At 36.4% G+C, this 18960-nt stretch overlaps 2 protein-coding genes across 2 annotated transcripts; one reads left to right on the top strand and one right to left on the bottom strand.

Annotated features, from left to right (window-relative positions):
• The first annotated feature begins 1845 nt into the window (after window positions 1-1845).
• On the top strand, window positions 1846-11058 carry LOC147861660 (tRNA (guanine(26)-N(2))-dimethyltransferase 2-like). The gene is made up of 12 exons (XM_087322544.1): window positions 1846-2004; window positions 4156-4401; window positions 4482-4569; window positions 4939-5060; window positions 5323-5462; window positions 5538-5610; window positions 6628-6716; window positions 6859-6964; window positions 7040-7252; window positions 7786-7980; window positions 8319-8396; window positions 10452-11058. Exons 1-12 carry the CDS (start codon window positions 1921-1923, stop codon window positions 10791-10793), a joined length of 1776 nt encoding a protein of 591 aa, XP_087178670.1. The 5' UTR covers window positions 1846-1920; the 3' UTR covers window positions 10794-11058.
• Window positions 11059-13380: 2322 nt separating this feature from the next.
• Window positions 13381-17191, bottom strand: LOC147861659 (amino acid permease 3-like). The gene is made up of 6 exons (XM_087322529.1): window positions 16743-17191; window positions 15601-15694; window positions 15299-15519; window positions 15077-15219; window positions 14663-14890; window positions 13381-14082 (listed from the first exon to the last, which is right to left on the bottom strand). Exons 1-6 carry the CDS (start codon window positions 17080-17082, stop codon window positions 13660-13662), a joined length of 1449 nt encoding a protein of 482 aa, XP_087178655.1. The 5' UTR covers window positions 17083-17191; the 3' UTR covers window positions 13381-13659.
• Window positions 17192-18960: the final 1769 nt, after the last annotated feature.

Raw genomic sequence — 18960 nt, 5'->3', positions numbered from 1 at the left:
TATGTCCCATTCCATAGAATATACCGCTTGTAGTAAGCAGTTTGGTACTATTGCACATTTGTGGAATAACTTTCCGCATTTGTAAATATCTTTTTTATCCATAGAAGAGCAACCATACATGTGTATATCCTCTTGAAGCTTTCAAGTAAGTTAATGACTTATAATGGACAATGATGAATGCATGTCAATGTGTGTATGTGCACCAAGGGGGAGAGTTTGGTTTCCCATATCATGGTTAGCAAAGAAAGGTGTTCTCAACATTTTCCACTTCATAACATAGGACAAACAAGGTTGTCCAAACGAAGCCCATCATTGAGATAGGACTTTGTTTTTTACTGTTTACTGTCAACAATAATTCACCATTCTATGGGTTTGTGGTAGAGCATCTTGGAATCCATAAAGTGGCACCCCCCCATAAAAAAAGGGAAGACATAAACTCTTTGCAATTGAAAGTGTCGAAACATTTTTTCTATTTTCATGGGAGGAACCCTAGTCTTTTCGAGCTTTGTTTCTTTATATACGGCACACTTGGGCTTGATCAACGTACATGATTCCATGTTGAATCTCAAAATAAGAAATGTGACTATTTCAACAACTACGACAAGGTCATGCATTCCTACAAATTACCAAGCTATGTTATTGGTCGCAAGAAATGTGTGTTGCTTGAACATACCAGCAAGTGATAAAACCCTTGTCAAAGTAAAAACAAACAACACATATCACCAAATAATCTGTGAGCACACTTTGATTGTAGCATTGGGGATTGTGGCATTATTGTTGTATATGGAACCTTTTACCGTTGATGCTAAAAACGGGGATTTATTGGTTTTTAATATTTATGTTTGGTCCATGTGATATTCGTTCATCGTAGCTGTACATTTTGTGATTCATACATTGCTATGCAAGAGAAAGAGGTATTTTTAGAGATTCTATAAGTGAGGAGTAATTTCCATGGAGCGTTAAGTAAGGAGGATATATAATTAGTTTAGAAGATGGGGGGTGGACCAAATTTATCGGTGGAGCACATAGGAGGAGGATATATATAGATAGGCGAGATTTTGTTTGGTGTGTCCATGGTGGAGGGCAAATAATGGGGATATGAGGCCAAAAGCAAAGCGAGTTATCGTGTGTAGCATGCATGCATTGTGTGTGTAGATTGTGGGAAAAGGAAAAACAAGATAAGTACGAATCTTTCTCCTAAATGGGCATTTGTTTGCGGCGTGTGCACACACGCATCTTGTTACGGCCCATCTTGACCCACAACTCGTATTGGTCTCGACCCACGACTCATCTTGGTCCGACCCCGGTCATGGCCCGCGATCTGTCTTGGCTTGGTTGGGCCTTGTCTCGGACCACGGGCCACGACTCGTCCTGGTCCTTGGTTTTGGCCTCGTGCCGACCCATTGCGCGTGTCCTAGTTCTCTGTCCATGGTCCGTCTTGGCCCATGGCGCACCCTTGGCCATCCCATGACTCGTCTTGGTTCTTGGTTCGGCCCCTATCCCGGGCCTGAAATGGTCCGCGGCCCGGGCCATCGTGAGCCGAGAGAGAGAGAGAGAGACACACACACACACACACAGGCCATAATATTGTTTGGAGAAGAGAGAGAGGAGAGGGAGCATGAAACCAGAGAGAGAGAGAGAGAGAGAGAGAGAGAGAGAGAGAGAGAGAGGGAAACCCTAGAGAGAGAGATAGAGGGAAACCCTAGAGAGAGAGAGAGAGAGAGAGAGAGAGAGAGAGATAAGAGGGAAACCCTAGAGGGAGAGAGAGAGCAGAAAACCCTAGAGAGAGAGAGAGAGAGAGAGAGAGAGAGAGGAGTAACTCAAACACAGACACATCCACACACACAAGAGTAGCTCAAAAATACACAGAGAAAGAGAGAGAGAGAGAGAGAGAGAGAGAGAGAGAAGAGAGAGAGAGATATGGAGGAAGGCTACAGCATCCTCAGAGAAGGTGATGCCGAGATCCTGATGCGCGGGAATGATGTCTTCTACAACAAAGCTCAGGTAAATGCCCTACCTCTTACCTTACTACACACACATTTCCTTGTTCCTCGTACTCTTTTTTTTTTTTTTTGTATGTATACGTTTCCTGAATTCCTTCTGCTCTTTCATGATTGGCCTCCTCAATTCTTCTTGTTCTTCTTCCCTTTTTCTTCATTCATGCCGGTTCTCGATTCTTTACTCTTCTCTTTAGGTCCATCTTCTCGATTCTTCTTCGAAGGAAAATTTTGAGTTTCATTGTGCTATATAAAATCGATCCTTTTAATCCTTTGTATGAATTTCTCTTTTGGTCTTGAGTTTAGTATGCTCAATTATTTTCGACTTCATTTTCCTTGGTGAGTATTTAGATCATTGTGTAGTTTTGCTTATCTCTCTGCATATATGTACGTTATTCTGCATTTCTTCCCTCTGCATCAACACCAAACCTACATGTAGATATATATTGATTTATATCTGACTTGCTTCATTTCTGTTTATTGAAGTTTCTTTCGCTTTCTTGGTGCAGTAGAAAGAATTCTTTTGTCAATTTCTTCATTTTTTCGATCTGATTTGGGGAAGAAATCATAATTTTCTCGGAATCCTTTTTTCGTACATAAATTCTATAGTCTGTGAATGTGTTCTGCAACAAATGCAGGTAAATACTTACTGCTTTCCTTACTTCTGCCATTTCTTTGAAGCATAAGCCTCTTTCTCCTTCCCATGGGTTGGGTAGAATCCATCTTCTTTGTCAGTATTTCGTTTCACTTTCTGTGCATCTAATTGTATAGATTATGTATCCACAAGAATCTGCCAATTAAGTCTTCATTTATGGTTCCATTCCTCCAAATATAGCCAACGATTTAAGCTTTTTTTGACAACGAAAACCTGTGTGCTGATCTCCTGATTTCCTTTCCTCTGTCAATAATAGACTTGTAATTTCCAAATTGCTAAAATGTCCTACCATTAGCGCTAAAGCTGAATTTTGACTTCTACGTCAAAAGGGGTTTGTTTGAGTAAGTCAAGTGCTTGCTCATGCTGCTAAGTGCTACTTTGTCAAAAATATATCTTAGCCCACTCATTTATCCCCTCAATTGTAGATTTGTTGTAGACTAACGTAAATTGATTTTGTAAGGCTCATCTTTCTCCACACATGTAGGAATGCATAGCTAACTGGGACTGACCACATGCCGATGCTAAGGTCTGTTGGCCTTATTTTGTAGAGCCTAAACTAAAGTAATATTATAAGGGACACCTTTCCACTCACTTATAACTTTTATTTACCAATTGAAATTTCTAACCAAAAGTGACCTTATGAGGCATAACTTTATGATTGGATGCAAGCACTTCCACACACATCAGAACACAATGCAAATTGGATGAACCACATGCTGATTTTGAGGCCTGTGACAGCCTTTTTTTGTTGTGGATCAAAGACATCATGCTCTCTTCTAGACTGTGATTTGTACTGGAATGCTCATGCTTGCTCTAAAAGTCTCACCCGTAGAGAGCTTGTCTGATCAAAGCACAAATCAAGCAAATGAAAAAACTATCATTGCATTAATAAATAGAAGTTCTTACATGGAAGAGGAAAAAATCAAATTATGATAGAAATGTTTAAATTGTAGAGGACAGAGAAAGGTTAGAATGATTAATAGATGGAAAAGATACATTGATATTTGACAAGAAGAATTTCATTTAGAAAAAATGCTGCGCCAACTAATGCACTGCCCCTTGGGCAAGCCAAAAAACAGGAATGATTCTCCCATCCTCATTGTGGTAGTTGTTGGCTGGTTCAAACTGATAATTTGAGAATGCTAGGTGCATTGTCAATGATTTCTAAATGTTTGTCAGAGATTATGAAGTTCTTGATTCTCATGAAGAGTCCAAGTTATTTTATACATGATTTTCCTTTGTTTCTAATCTTTTCTTCAATAGCATATATTCATATATTGGAGACTGTTAAAAAGATCTAAAATCAAGCTGACCAGTGGTCATTAGAGAGAGCCATTCATAAGACATGTGTAAGATCAAGTTCATTTCCATCTGATGGTTTGTGCTGCAATGGACATGTATTTGCATGTTATGATTGATTTTCTCTGAAACGGTCAAGATCTACAAATGACCGGGTGATCCGAATTTCACATATTTTGAAATGGTAAATGATTTGATGTGCAGATTGTTAATAGAGATTTATCTATAGCGGTGTTGAGAGCTTTCCAAAAAAAACGTCAAGAGGAGTTTACAAATGAGAGAAAAAAGAAGATGGAGGACAAACAAAAACCTAAAGCTGATGATGTGCAATCGCCCGTTGAAGATGTTCTGACCAATGAATGTGACCAAGAAAAAGAAAAAAACTCTGAAAATGGTGCAACAGCGGAGATCATCAAACCAATGCAGATCAAACCTATGCGTATACTTGAGGCATGCATATTAAATATGTATACTACATGCATGAGTCTTGCAATATTTCTAATTAGTCGTTAAAATTTATTATTATGTAGGCATTAGCAGCCTCAGGATTGAGAGCACTTCGTTATGCAAAAGAAATTGAAGGTGTTGGATCAGTCATAGCTCTTGATAACGATGAAGGTGTGTATACTTTGTGTGGGAAAGTTTCGAAATTCTCTTGAGTGTTTATTTCTTAAATGCCCCAGAGTTCTCATTAATTCCCCACTCACCCTTGGGCTGCCCTGAAATAAAGTATAAGGGATGGATTGACCATATAATTACTCAAATAGTACATATAATTGACAAAGGGGATGAATTGTCCATATAATCTCTCAAATAGCACATAATATTGCTCTCTTGGGGTCGGAAAAGGGAAGCTGGGGAAATACAGAAAACATAGGGGCATTTGGATACTAAAGAAGAAAACAGGGGTATTTTGAAGTTTTAAGTACTACTCTGCAATATTTTCCATTGATATCCTGAATTTCGTTCTATGATCTATGCTTATAGTTGCCGTTCAGGCATGCAAGCGTAATATAAAGTTAAATGGATCTGCCGCTGATGCAAAAGTGCAAGCTGTACATTCTGATGCAAGGATCTATATGATGACTCATGAAAAACAGTTTGATGCAGTATGTGCCAAATGTTTGATATCTTTTTGTTATCCAAATTATAGCACCAAACTCTTGATTATTTCTGTATTAATATTTTTTATGTTGAAAAACATATGCAATTTGGGGTATATTGTTAAGAATCAAAAGAGAATTAAGGTTAAAGGTTTACTTGGTTGGGTATTTATCATAAATCCGAGAACCCAAAAGTTGATGCCCTCTGGATTCTAGTTTCTAATTTTTTTTTTAATGCTAAATCTCTGGTTTCTCTTTTATTTTTCAGGTGGATATTGACCCTTATGGTTCTCCGTCTATTTTTCTTGATTCAGCAGTACAAACTGTTGTTGATGGTGGTCTTATTTTATGTACTGCTACTGATATGGCTGTCCTGTGTGGAAACAATGGAGAAGTTTGCTATAGCAAGTATATCTCTACATATTTTTGTAAACTATTAGTCTTATTTTAAGCTTTCTTTATTTAATTTTAGAGTGAAAACAGGTATGGAGCTTACCCAGTACGTGGCAAGTATTGCCATGAGATGGCGCTTCGAATATTGCTCGCTTCGATTGAAGTATTTACAAGACTTTATTTCTCTTTATTGGTTTCATAGACACTTCAATACAATATTGCAATGAATGTTTATTTTATTTTCTTTCAATGAACAATTCATTCAACCCATTTCTCTTGAACTGGGTTTCTGGCATATAAGTTAAATGTAAAATTGTCTTGCATGACCATGAATGATGGTTCAAGGTTTACAGACAGTACTTTTTAACTCTTTATTGGTTAGCTGTGTTCCTACTTTCTAGTACAATTTTGCATGCATGTTTCAATGTTCTAACACATTATTTATCATATATATTTCTCTTGTGTGGGGTTTCCAACGTGATATAATGTGAATGTAAGCATATATAATCTTGAATCAAAATTCAAGATGTTTATACACTACTGCTCTAGATTTTCTCATACACTCTGTAATACAACATTGCAATACAAGTGTATTTTATATTCTAATTTAACTTTGAATGCATGTTTGTATGTTAGAACACTTTATTTATCGCATATATTTCTCTTGTATGGGGTTTCCAATGTGATGTAATGTGAATGTAAGCGTATATAATCTTGGGCCAAACAAAATTCAAGATGTTTGTTCATACTTTCTAATGCCCTCTTGTATGGGGTTTTCAACGTGATGTAATGTGAATGTAAGCATATACAAACTTGAGCCAAACTTCAAGATGTTTCTACACTACTGCTGTAGTTTGCTTATACACACTCTAATACCATCGGAATACAAGCTTATTTCATGTTCTGTCAATGCTTTATGTAGTTTATATAGGTAATTTTGTCCTTCTATGAGGGTTATCGGTTGTGATATCTGCTTGTGACCTTTACTACATTATGCATTTTTGTCCACACTCTGAATGTTTTATCATGAGGACTGGGCTGTAGATTTTTCCAATGTATAGTTTTGTTATAGCTTGCAATCTTCTGTTATATATTTGAGTTCTGTCAAAGTTTAGTAATTTCAACAATCCTGTACCTTATCTTGCAATATCTACTGATTCTATTTGTTTATTTGATGTAGAGTCATGCAAATCGTTACAAGAGGCATATAGTACCGGTGCTCTCAGTTTCTGTGGATTTTTATGTTAGGGTGTTTGTGCGCATCTACACGTACGTTTCTATACTTCTTTTCGTGATTTCTGAAAAGATTCAGAAAACAGTCTATGACATGCGTGCTTGAAATATTTTTTTAAAAGACAGGAGAAAGATGATATCTGATCGTTTATTTGCTGAGCTACATTTTTTTGAACAGATCAGCGAAGGCTGTCAAACAAACTCCTAGCAAGTTGTCCTACCTGTATCAATGTGTTGGTTGTGATGCATTTCATCTCCAACCTGTTGGGCGTATCATCCAGAAGGTATGGATCTCTAGAATGGCTGCATTTTAGGGAGAGTTGGAAGATCTGAGAGTGATTCCTTGTTATTGATTGTAGAATGATGTTGTTCGTTACTTACCTGGAGGTGGTCCAGTGATTCTTCCTGAATGCGAGCATTGCGGAAAGCGCTTCAATATGGGTGGTCCAATATGGTCCGAACCAATCCATGATTCAGAATGGATATCTTTGGTTTTGCAACAATTTAAGTCAGCTGAGAAAAGGTACCCTGCGTTTGAGAAAGTACAAGGGTTCCTGACAGCTATTTCTGAGGTATATAAATGTTATCCAGCTCTTTATTGGCCATACTATGCATAAATGTGACTCAAAATGTGCACTGCATTAATGATATTAACCAACCGTCCTAGATTAACATTTCTGTCTTTACTCAATAATCTTAGAAACTGAATTAAAGGTTTGTCCTGTGGCGCCATAAAATCTGGGAACATCTCATGCATATCCGAAAATCTTAATATCTATATACCACCTAACATAAATTTCTTTAGACATCGCTTATTGAACTGTCTCATTATTCCGGCGAACTCTGAACTACTACTGGGATATATTAGCGTTTCCAACTTGGGCATTCTCTATTTTGGTGGTTATAACTGCCATGTACTGTATGATCCTCAATAAGAATTCATTTCTTATGATTATCCCCTACCTATATCTTCACTCCTGTGGCTTGGATACAGTAACGCACAACTCACAAATAATTGTTAATAGTTAAAGAAATTAATTTGATTCTCACTTTGCGCATCTAATTGGTGATACATCATGTAACTTGTGCATCTAATTGGTGGCAGGAATTGCTGGATGTACCTCTATATTTGAGTTTGCATTCACTGTGTTCAACTTTGAAATGCACATCTCCTTCTGCAAGTCTTTTTCGCTATGCAGTTGTAAATGCTGGATATAGAATATCTGGATCTCATGCATCTCGATTGGGTCTTAAAACGGATGCTCCAATGGATGTTGTGTGGGATATAATGCGATGCTGGGTATGTTTTCATAATATATGAATGTGTTGCTAGCTATAAATTAGGGAAAAATTGTGAAATACTCCTGAGTCTCTGTTTATTTCCATTTATGCTCCTGGTCAGTCCCTGAAAGACAGAGAAAGGGAATGATGGATTGACCATATCGTTGATCAATTAGCATATATGATCGAGAAAAAGGAGCTAAGTTGACCATATAATTGCTCAAGAGATGACTTGACCAAGGACGTTTTGGGAAATAACAAAAACTTTTAGGTTATTGGGCCAAATATAGAAAAATCTATAAATTGTGCTATACAAATTTGTATGCTGAAATAAGTTTATCTGCATTTATGTTTCAGGTGAAGGATCATCCTGTGAAGGCGCAGCCTGCAGACATGGCTGCAAGTATAATTCTTAGCAAAGAACCAATTCTTAAGGTTTGTCTCTTTTTTTTATATGTTTTTCCAATGTCTTATCCTGGTTTGATAGGAATTGGCTATGGTTCAGTTTTGGCTTAACTGCTTTGTCCAAACCAATTAAGCCTTAACCGATTTGACCCAAACTGGTTCGGTTCGTCTTGAGCCTTGCCAAACCAAGCTCAAACCGTTAAGGAAGCTCAAGCCTGAATTGAGCTGCCAAACTGCCAAACGATTTAAAAATGGTTTAAAGGCTCAGTTCAGGCTTGAGCCGAGCCATTGCTGACTCCTACTGGTTGATAATGTAAATTTCTGTCATTGTCTTTGAAGTTTCCATTGTGTGGTCTTATTTGAGAATGTTTACACTAATTATACTAAATTATCCCTTATTTCTAGTACCTTGTTTCAAGATCACTTATTGGAGTTTACATATTGCTAGAGTGAAACAACTTTGGATCTTTGTACTCCATTCTAATATTTTATCTACTTTGCCTTGTACTTGAATAGTGCATTGATCTTGCATTTTGCTACCATCATTACTTTTTCTTTAACATTCAACATGATCCTCACATTGTTTGACCCTACAAAGGAAAGGAAAATTGGATGAATTGGCCATATAACTGCTTAAATAGCACGCAATTGACAAATTGACTGCCCAAATAAAACATATAATTGCTCGTGGGGGCTGACCAAGAAAATCTGGGGAAATAAAGAGAACATGGGTGTTTCAGAGCTATTCCCTCATGTCTGCATGTTTTTACGAATTATTCCTGATGCTTTCTTTTGTACTTTTTTTAAACTAATGGGTCATATTTCAAGCTCAATTAACATAGTGTGGACAGCATCTTGTGGCTTGAAACCTATCTTTTTTCCTTTTGCTCCATCCTAATTCACGGAGAAGTTGGAATTCTTGCTTTTATTCCGATGGTCAGCATGTATCAAAGATTCTTCCCATTTATATGTCGTGCTTTCTTTTTGCCTGATAAGGGTGAGGAAAGGGAGGAGGTGCGAGAGAGAGTCCGGTCACTTTTAGTAGCTCAGTTGGTATGGCTATGGAGACAAGAAGGTTATGTCTGCAATCCCCTACATTCCACACGGGCATCTAGTAAAGTAGTGCATAGTGAGACTTGAACTGGGTGCAAAATATGATCGGCCACCCTTAAGAAAAAACAATATAAGAAAATTGTTTTTGCTTTCATATTGAATTGGTGACTTCATTTTTCCTTTTTTCTTCTTTTCTTTCCATTTCAATCTATGGGGTGGTTGAAATGTTTGCATGCATTATTATGTAACATAATCCACATCTCAGAGATTCTCCCCATCTATGTTATGCTTTCTTTTGTGTTAAAATGGACAGCATGAAGGAGCCTTAGATGGTTCTCACTCATTCATTATGGTTCTACACTGGAGACTAGAAGGTCATGCATTCAAGCTCTACATTTTGTGGTGGCATTGCAGAAAGTAGCGCATATATTGTGAGATTTTGCCCTGGGTGTATGGGTTATTAAAAACCTGGCTTACTACTATAGAAAGAGAGAATAGATGTTTTAACTTCCATGGTGAGGCCAAATTTGACCTATGGAACCAAATCAACATATTGTCGTTCATGTGCTCCTTGCTAAAAAGGGGGCTTATACTCTAGTAAAGACTTTTGATGTGAAAATAATGCATGACACATGTGCTCACCTTTCTTGGTGGACATTATCATGCCTGTCTGACAAGTCATACTGGGTGAGGGAGGGAGAGAGAGAGAGATGATGCCATGGGTTCAAGCTGTACATTCCACAGTGGCATCTAGTAAATTAAGAGAATATGTATGTAGTAGAGAGATGAGATAGTGGGGTTTCGAACCCGAGACATAGTGCTAGTAGTTTGACAAGGGCCCACTGGGGAAAGATAATTGAGAGAGAAGTGAGTGAGATATTGCATTTCAAGTATTGTTCTCTTTGAGAACAAATCAAAATAAATGTTACTTAAATAAAAGCAAAAGAAGTAAATAAGATAAAAAGTGACTATAAGAATATTGTTTTCAGTACATGATAGCTTCTTGAGAGAGAGAGAGAGATTTATTTTCAGGCAAATTTCTCGAAAGTGAATTGTGCCTTAAGCAAGGCACGGGAAAAAGGTGTTGCAAGATTTCTTCCCAATCCAGAAGAATGCTGGGGACCTAAGCCAAGAGCTGGCCGACGCATCACAAGCAAACACACACCTTCACATGGTGATATGAAACTGAATGGTACTCACTCACCTAAAGTAGTAGATGGTGATAATACTTCCATGGAGTGTGAAAAGGAGACTGAGAAGATGATGGAAAGTGATGTTGAGAATGAAGCAAATGCTGATATTGAACATGATCCTCATGTTGGAAGAGAGACTGAAACAAAGCGTCGAAAAGTAGACTCAACTGTCATGAGCTAAAAGTATTTTGTGCACTTATCATTTTTATATTATTAGTTTCCCTCGGGTTATTTTCAATGGAGTGTACAGGTTTCGCTATATACCCATTTTTAGACACTAATAAAAAGATTTTAGAAGCTTAGCCAACAATGGCACTATATTTTTGGCAATTTTGGTAAGTTATATTCTTGTAGAGGAGGTCGACCATTCTATTGTAAGCAAGAGTGTTGGGATATAATAGGAAATTCTTTTATAACCTTGTGGATATAATGATGTGATGGGTAAGTCCCAATATTGCAATACCTTTAGCGTCAATTGAGACTTTCCCCATCTTCTTGTAGAATTTATAACAAGAGACTATGTTTTTTGTGGAATCAAATTTATCTTCCAAAACAATTAAGGATTCTATTTGGGTGGGGTAATGTGTCTGAATTATTTTTGATCAAGAAAGCAAACAGAAGATGCTTATTCAATCTCAGCCGTAACTTCTCCATACATGCCCTTGCTTGTGTCAAACATGGTTCTTTGTTCATCATTTATTCTTGCATCGAAGTCTTCTGATAGCATTGTATGCCCTATACTAGAAAATCTTATGATGTCATTGTATAATAGTAGATATGGTGAATTCTTGAGTAGGTAGGTGGAAAGTAGCAAATTGCTATACATGGGTCTAAGATGCCTTTCCTTGATTCATATCCACATGTAATGAGGATCCACATCTGTAACACACAACAATCATTGTATCATGGAGACAAAGTATTAGTCTTCTTCTCAAAGGAGAAATAATGGGCTTTCATCTTTGAGGGAGTTGAATTGTGGAAACCAACATTATTTGTTTTTTTTTTTTCACGTAGATCTTATAGGTAAATGATTAATACATGTATAATTCTATGGAGAATCACATGTTAACACACAATATAATCCTTGATGGTTTATGCATTTGTAGAGCATGCATTGTTTTGAACTAAGCATTTCTTATGAGAATATGACTTTGAATTTATCAGCAATTTCTTTTGAAAATAGATACCATGGTTCAGTTCTTCTTATGAAACAATATGAACCTTGATGGTTTATTCATAGTGAATGGACTGTTTTGAGCTAAGCATTCCTTAGGAGATCATGACGAAATTTGATCATGAATTTGTAAGCAATGCTTTTTGAAAAGATAAATGAAGTTGAGTTCTTATAATGCATGCAACATCTAGCCCCTATTCAAGACTTAACCGATGTTCTTGATTTGTAGAGCACAATCTTCTCCCCTTAACATTATGTTTACTTATTTTAAATTGTAAAACATGATGCATTATGTCTAAAGGTAAATACATGGGGAAATAACAAACGTAATTGTTGACTAAAACAACATGGTTGCATGAATAAACTAAGAGTATCCCAAATTCAATCATAATCAGCCCTCATTAGTGCTTTGACGAAAACTTGAATACCAAAAACAAACCTACATATGAGTTTCTCAATCCTGTCATTTCTCAAGCACTCTAGGTCAACAATTGGAATTCATTTTGGAATGTGACATCAAATTGAGGATTGACTCAACTACAATGTCATTGAGCCTTTCATAGCTCTAAACATGCTTTTGATCGTGGAATTATACCTACCTATGACATTTAATACCCACATTTACCTACTTTATCACAAACCATTTAGCCTAGACAAGCCTTAATCAAAGTTGGAGATATAGCTCATGGGTACTATACTATACTTGAACAATATCCTCCATTAGATTAAATAAAAGGGAAAAGATTGCATCTTGACACCAACTAACACAATGATATAGGAATATGCAATTTCTCTCTCTCTCTTAAACCTCATTGTCATGTACTTTGTTTATTCATCAAATCCTTTAAAACTCTTTAAGAGTCAAATTGCATGTCAAAACCTCACAACTGGTAATGCTCGTTTTGAGTTTCCCTTACTCTTTGGTTTCGTTATGTAAACTTTTGAGGAAGACTTCATTGATTTCACCTTAGATAATCATTGCATTGTAAGGGGTTCAATTATTTAATTTGTCGCCACTATAAAAGCAAGGACGATGTTGCTTTGGCTCTAAATATATTTACAAGTACAATTGTCACAACTAACTTCATTATAAAGAGATTGGAGAAGGTTTTCTTTTCTATTTGTATAGGTATGCCCATTCTTTCACTCATTCGAGTGATAGTTTGCATATTTTTTATTATAACCTATCTAGGGGTATTTAGAAACATAAACCCTAAACCTCATCAAACACTGGTCGAAAGCTAACTAATGCACTTCTAAATTGCTTAATGTGTTGGTTGGCACTTCACTCTCTAGACTAAAGTACTGAGTCCACATTTTTCCTAATGATTTGAATGGTGATGTTATTGATTTTGAATTCCATTAGACAAATTGTGAATTGTCCTTTTAAACAAACTTTCATTGTCGATGATGTGATTTGTATTTTTTGATATGGATACAAAATGTATAGTTGTTTTGTATTTTGATAGTGCTTTCGCGAGGTCGTATCTAGTGATAGACAAACATGACACATTGAGCTTCACTATTCGATGGAACACTGATACAAACACAAGGAGACCCAATAGAGTTTTAAACTAATGTCGAAAGACAAGGATGAAATTGTAAGTGATGGATTTTCTCGTCTTAAAAAGGTTTTTCCATTAAGGTGACTAGGTTGTCATAATAGGAAATGTAACAAAATAGGGAACTCCCTTTTGGACAGATTGTTCTATCAAAGAGAGTCCATGTTATGGTTAAAGAGAAATGAGATTAGAGATGAGTAGGCATTATGATGCATACATATTATAGGATGTCATTTTCCTTGCTTTTGGTTTTCTGAATAACCTAGCAATGATGACATCAAATTCTCATGTTTGTTTGAGAACTTGGTCCTTTACAAGGTGAAGGGTTTATATGTTTGAAGATCCACTATTACACCTTGTATGGATCCAACAAGAGATGCTAAGGATATCAAAAGGCAAAAGAGACTAAGGCCTTGTAGAAGCGACCATTTACGACTCCATCTTTGTATCTTGCATCGAGAAATGTGCATCTCAATAGGAAAGTAAACTGTGAGAGGCCAAAATGCCAAGGCTCCTAGTACCCCCAATATGTCGTTGAAAAATGGAAGGAGCATGGATACAAGTGTGGTGCAAATTACAAATGTTGTTCTCCATATCAACCTCAACAAATTGAGCTCAAATGTTGTTTTGGAAAATGGTAGCTTTATCATGTAGTTCTTTTGGACAAAATCACTCTTAGGGAATGCACTCATTGCCCAATCCTCGACAAATGCAAATAGTGGTTGGGAAAATACCTAAACATAAAATAAAACATTAGTATATAGCTAAGCAATGGGCATGTGCATTTTAAAGATGAGATAGGTTTGCATGGGTTAAAGATGTTAGTTAATCCATCTATAGTGGTAGTCTGGTAGAGTATCACATTTCCCTGTTTAATGTGGAAAACTTTGAAATATCCATGTGTTTTTCCTTATTTCTCTAAATCCCTTGAGTTTTCATTGTCTCCTCATGTGCTCTTGGTCAATCTTTGAAAGAAAAACATTATATGCTAGTTGTGCAATTATGTAGTGAGATTCATCTCCTTTCACTTTATTGTGGTATTTACGCAATATATGATTAACTTGTGTCCTTTTTGCATTTGATTTGGGTTGTTTGGGGAAAAAAATGAAAACATGGGTGGTGTTGGAAAAATAAAGAAACTCTCAAGGGGATTAGAGAGGTTTTCTCGCTAGGTTAAAACTAGTATAGAGGATGTAAAAAACATGAAAATGTCATTAGCATTAAAACAATCATAAAACATATAACTTTGAAAGACAATATTGGGGGTAAACAACATAAAAGTGTGACGAAGTTTAAAAGAATAAAGCATTGAACCTGGAATGCTCCTAGAAGGTGAATAACAACACATGCATTTGCTATGTCCAAAAGCCAATAGGGTTCATAGAATCCAAATCCTGTAAGAAGGTTTCCTGGTGCGCTTTCCCCAAACACAGCATAACCAATGCATCCACAAAGTACATAGAATAGAGTTGTTGTTGACACCCCAACAAAGTTCGCCTTCTTCATGGTGTCACTTTCTGAAGGATTTGATTTGAGGGTATCCTAGAAAATGTAGTTAGTTCTTTAAAACATGTCATAATCGTAATGCTAGTTGTGCACATAACATTAGTATTCAAAATTATCAATATTTCATATAAAAGACAAGGCTACCATATGATAACAATTGGTAGTGGGAAAACATTATAATAAATTAAAGTAAAATTTTTTCCACTAGAATAAATAGGATACCTGGATTTCAATAAGGATCATGGAATATGAGTAAGCAAATGCGATGTTTCCAAGGGCTTGGAAGACAAGCCATACATCATGCATTTGAAAACCATCACTATCATAAACCATCCCACCAAGAGTACCATGAAAGTGGTCCTTATCTGTGAATGAAACATTCCTTTGTTTGTCATGACTAAAATGTTTGTAGGTTTTTCTAAAGATGAAGATATTGAAATTTACTTGAAATGACGAGGTTCCCTATTCCCAATCCAACTCCAATTGAAGAGTAAGCAAACGACATAACTGCTGCAACTATGGAGAGCCACCATAACTTGCTAAATGTTGGGATTTGGGAGAGAAAAACTTGTACTCCACCAAAGAAAAGCATATAAGGATTTGTCGAAGTATCACATGGTGCATCATGGCCTTCTTTATGGAAGCAATTTGACCTTACAATTGCACTTTAAGAAAGAAAAATAACTCATATGAGAATGAATCATTTTATCATGTCCTATTGGAAGGTTGATGAATATAACACTTACACCATGCTAATGGAGGCAGTGATTGTGTAGCCAATTGCAACTCCGGCAAAGTTTGTGTATTGTACAATGGCACATAAATTAGTTTGTGTCCTTCCTGTGTAAATGAAGACAATTTGTAAAATATCTCTACGCACTTCATATGGTATATACACATTTATGTGTGACCGTGTGTTGGGGAGCATGCAACTACACATAATTTTCTACACCTATGATATTATTGTTTGCTTCTTAATACTATGACAATATGCATGGTTAGTTATTTGTGAGGAAAGATGAAGTCGAGTTTTGCAGCAAAAACAAATTTCACTCATCTCAGGCACAAATTTCCTCTCGTTCACCAAAACTTAGAAAATAAGGACAAATTCAACTATATTGATGTATTGAAAGCGTTTGTCACTTAATCACTAGTATTCTCCTATCACATTTATAATTAGATGGGGGATCAATTTGTTAGTTTACTTGTTTTTATGTATTTATATGAGTTTGTTTGTTATCTAGAGATTTATAAGCTTATATGAAAATGATCATATTATTCTTGTATTATAATTTTTTTAGATTTTGATTAATGTATTTGTCTAAAAATATGCCTCAGACTAAGGTTATTCCAAGGGAAATATGACATTTGGAGCTTCTATATGTCCATTGTCAATTGCATTGTGTTTATAAACTATGCATGAGAAGGGTGGCACACACATATGCATCAAACACATAGACACTATATCTAGGTAGGCTAAAGGTATCAATAATTAGATGAGGTCAAAGATGACATATTGATATGTATATTGCTATTGCACCTTTTTGTCATAGGTTGATATCCCCTACTGTGCACTTTGTGTGAACTAAAAGGCCATTTGACCTAACCTCTCTTTCTAGGGAGATGTTTTTTAGGAACAACGTTTCTCTTCTCTAGGAGCACAAAATGGGCTTCTTGTCAAATGTTGACTTCACATGATGTAAACATGGCTACCTTTACCCCTTTGGCAATGAATATCACTAGTAAGTTTAGGTTCATTAACACATTACAAGCATTGTAGATGATATAAAGACTTGTGCTAGGGAATTTAGAAAAGCTAATATTGTAATGTGTGGATTTGTATGTGTGTGTAAGTGAATCATAGAAGGGACGTGGTAAAGTTACCCACCCAAATAAGCGCGAACGGCATCCATGTAAGTGTAGTTCCGATTGGTTCCGCAACGATAACAATCCGCCAATAGAAGGGATGTGTAGAAGGTGATGAGGGCAAACACGAGGAGTGCAAAGGGGCCAATGACCCACCCTAACTTCGCCATGCTCCATGCCAATGAAAGCACACCTGACCCTATTACTGCCGTTACAATGTGGGCGGTGGCTTCCCAAAACCCCCCCTTCCTCTTTGGTCGCCCGTCCTCATCCAATGCTTCTCCCCATGCTATAGTTGGCGGGACGTTTTTCACATTGATATAATTCTCCTTTAACATTCCACTTTCCATATTTACTTCCATAAAGTTCTCCTTGCAACAACTTCTACCACTAATTAACTTACACTTAGAATACACACCCACCCTCTCTCTCTCTCTCTCTCTCTCTCTCTCTCTCTCTCTCTCTCTCTCTCTCTATTGTTGGGTTTTCATTGCTTTGTTGGTGTTGGTTTGTATTTATACCTAACCATCAAAGTGTCTTTCATGTCTTAGCCATCCACGTGGATTAGCATCAATCCTCCTTCCACCTCCCCTCACTTTTCATACACATCATTTGTTTATGTTTACCTTTAGACCCTGTCCACTCTCTCACCCTCAATATTATACATTTAAACTCTTTCCCACTTGTGGCTTTAACACTAAGAAATCTTATCAAGTGAGGCACTATACATCTAGCTTGAGAAAAGGCTCTCATGACATCCTTAACTTGGCATGCTTAGGGGACAACAAACATCATGATGTGTGGTAAATTATATAAATTAAATAACCCATTTTTTCAATGCAAGGAAAATTTTCAGTTCTTGTCACATTTAGCTAGGTTTGTGATGGAAATTGTAGGTTGACATCCCTTGGCCTCCGTCCCCACCTAGCTAAGTTGTACAAAAGCTCAAGACTAGGGAACCATAAATCAAACTAGCACAAGGGAATTTGTCCAAAATGTTTGTGTCTAAGTTTTTGGTGGAAGCATCTTTAGGAGATACAAGACATCATATACATTGATGTGTCAACATACTTGGATTGAAAGAATGAAATTACCATGGATTTTTCCCAATTGTAAGTTCATATTATGGTGGCATGCACCCTTGCCACACAAACACATGTTAAAGACACGCGGAAGAGGTTGCAAACACATACAAACATCAAGAGAACATGCAATTCTATGTTGTACCAAAGGAGAGTAATACAAGGCTATCGTCATTTTCATATTCTAAGGGCACATGCAAACATGTGAAATATATTCAAATAAATATTGGACTAATAGGTTTCAACCCACAACATCATCATTTTAAACTTTTGATTTAGAACTTAGCCCAACATTATCATTGGACATTATAAAGGATACTTAAATACACCATATGGTGTTGGTGAAACATACAATTGTAATGGCAATGTTTGTTTTCCATTATATTTGCAAATTATAGATGCAACACTTTGTTCATTAGCATTTAGTATCTTCTTTGGCACTTACATTTGTCACAATAGCACATTTTTAAAACCGTCATATCAATCCAATCTCAAACTCAATCCTTGGTTTAGCCTCTATCATTCTCAAAGGTTTAAATAACAACATGCTATGGTTAGATGCCCCCAACATTCTTGATAGCCTTTGAAATTCGCCTTAGTGCACTTATACATAGGTCACTATGGTTCAAAATGTCATGTTATGAGTGCACTTAAGTGATAGCTCATCTAAAATTGACATATTGGCACAAATATAACACTTTAATGTTATCTTTCCAAGAAATATAAAAGGATACTTCTCACAAGATGGTGCTATTCAACATGCGGGTAAGGAAAAAGCAATGGTCGAAATCGATTAATCCTTATTCGATCGTTTTGAGACCTTAGATGTAAAAGACATTGACATAATCCCCGACACATCTCAAATTATATTATGTTTCTATGTAATGGCACTGCTAAACCCATTCATTGAAACTATCATTGTTACACATTTTCCCAAGTTTATTAATTTGATATTTGAGAGGATGTCAAAATCTCATAAGACCACGAAATCGTGAAAGAAAACATCTTTTGGCGACATAATAAAGGACATTCAAAGGTGACCAACCATTCATATGCCATACATATAATCATTACCATGTTATAATGACCGGAGAAAGGAGATGTGAGTTGTACCTCATTATTTACTGCTTATGATTAAATATACAAACCTTTGGATAA

Source organism: Azolla caroliniana, unplaced genomic scaffold, assembly GCF_043228905.1.
Source record: "Azolla caroliniana isolate FFs.n. ecotype wild unplaced genomic scaffold, voAzoCaro1.0.p SCAF_7, whole genome shotgun sequence".
Taxonomy (NCBI): Eukaryota; Viridiplantae; Streptophyta; class Polypodiopsida; order Salviniales; family Salviniaceae; genus Azolla; species Azolla caroliniana.
The sequence above is the reverse complement of the archived record's forward strand: the minus strand, read 5'-3'. Positions and strand labels throughout refer to the sequence as shown.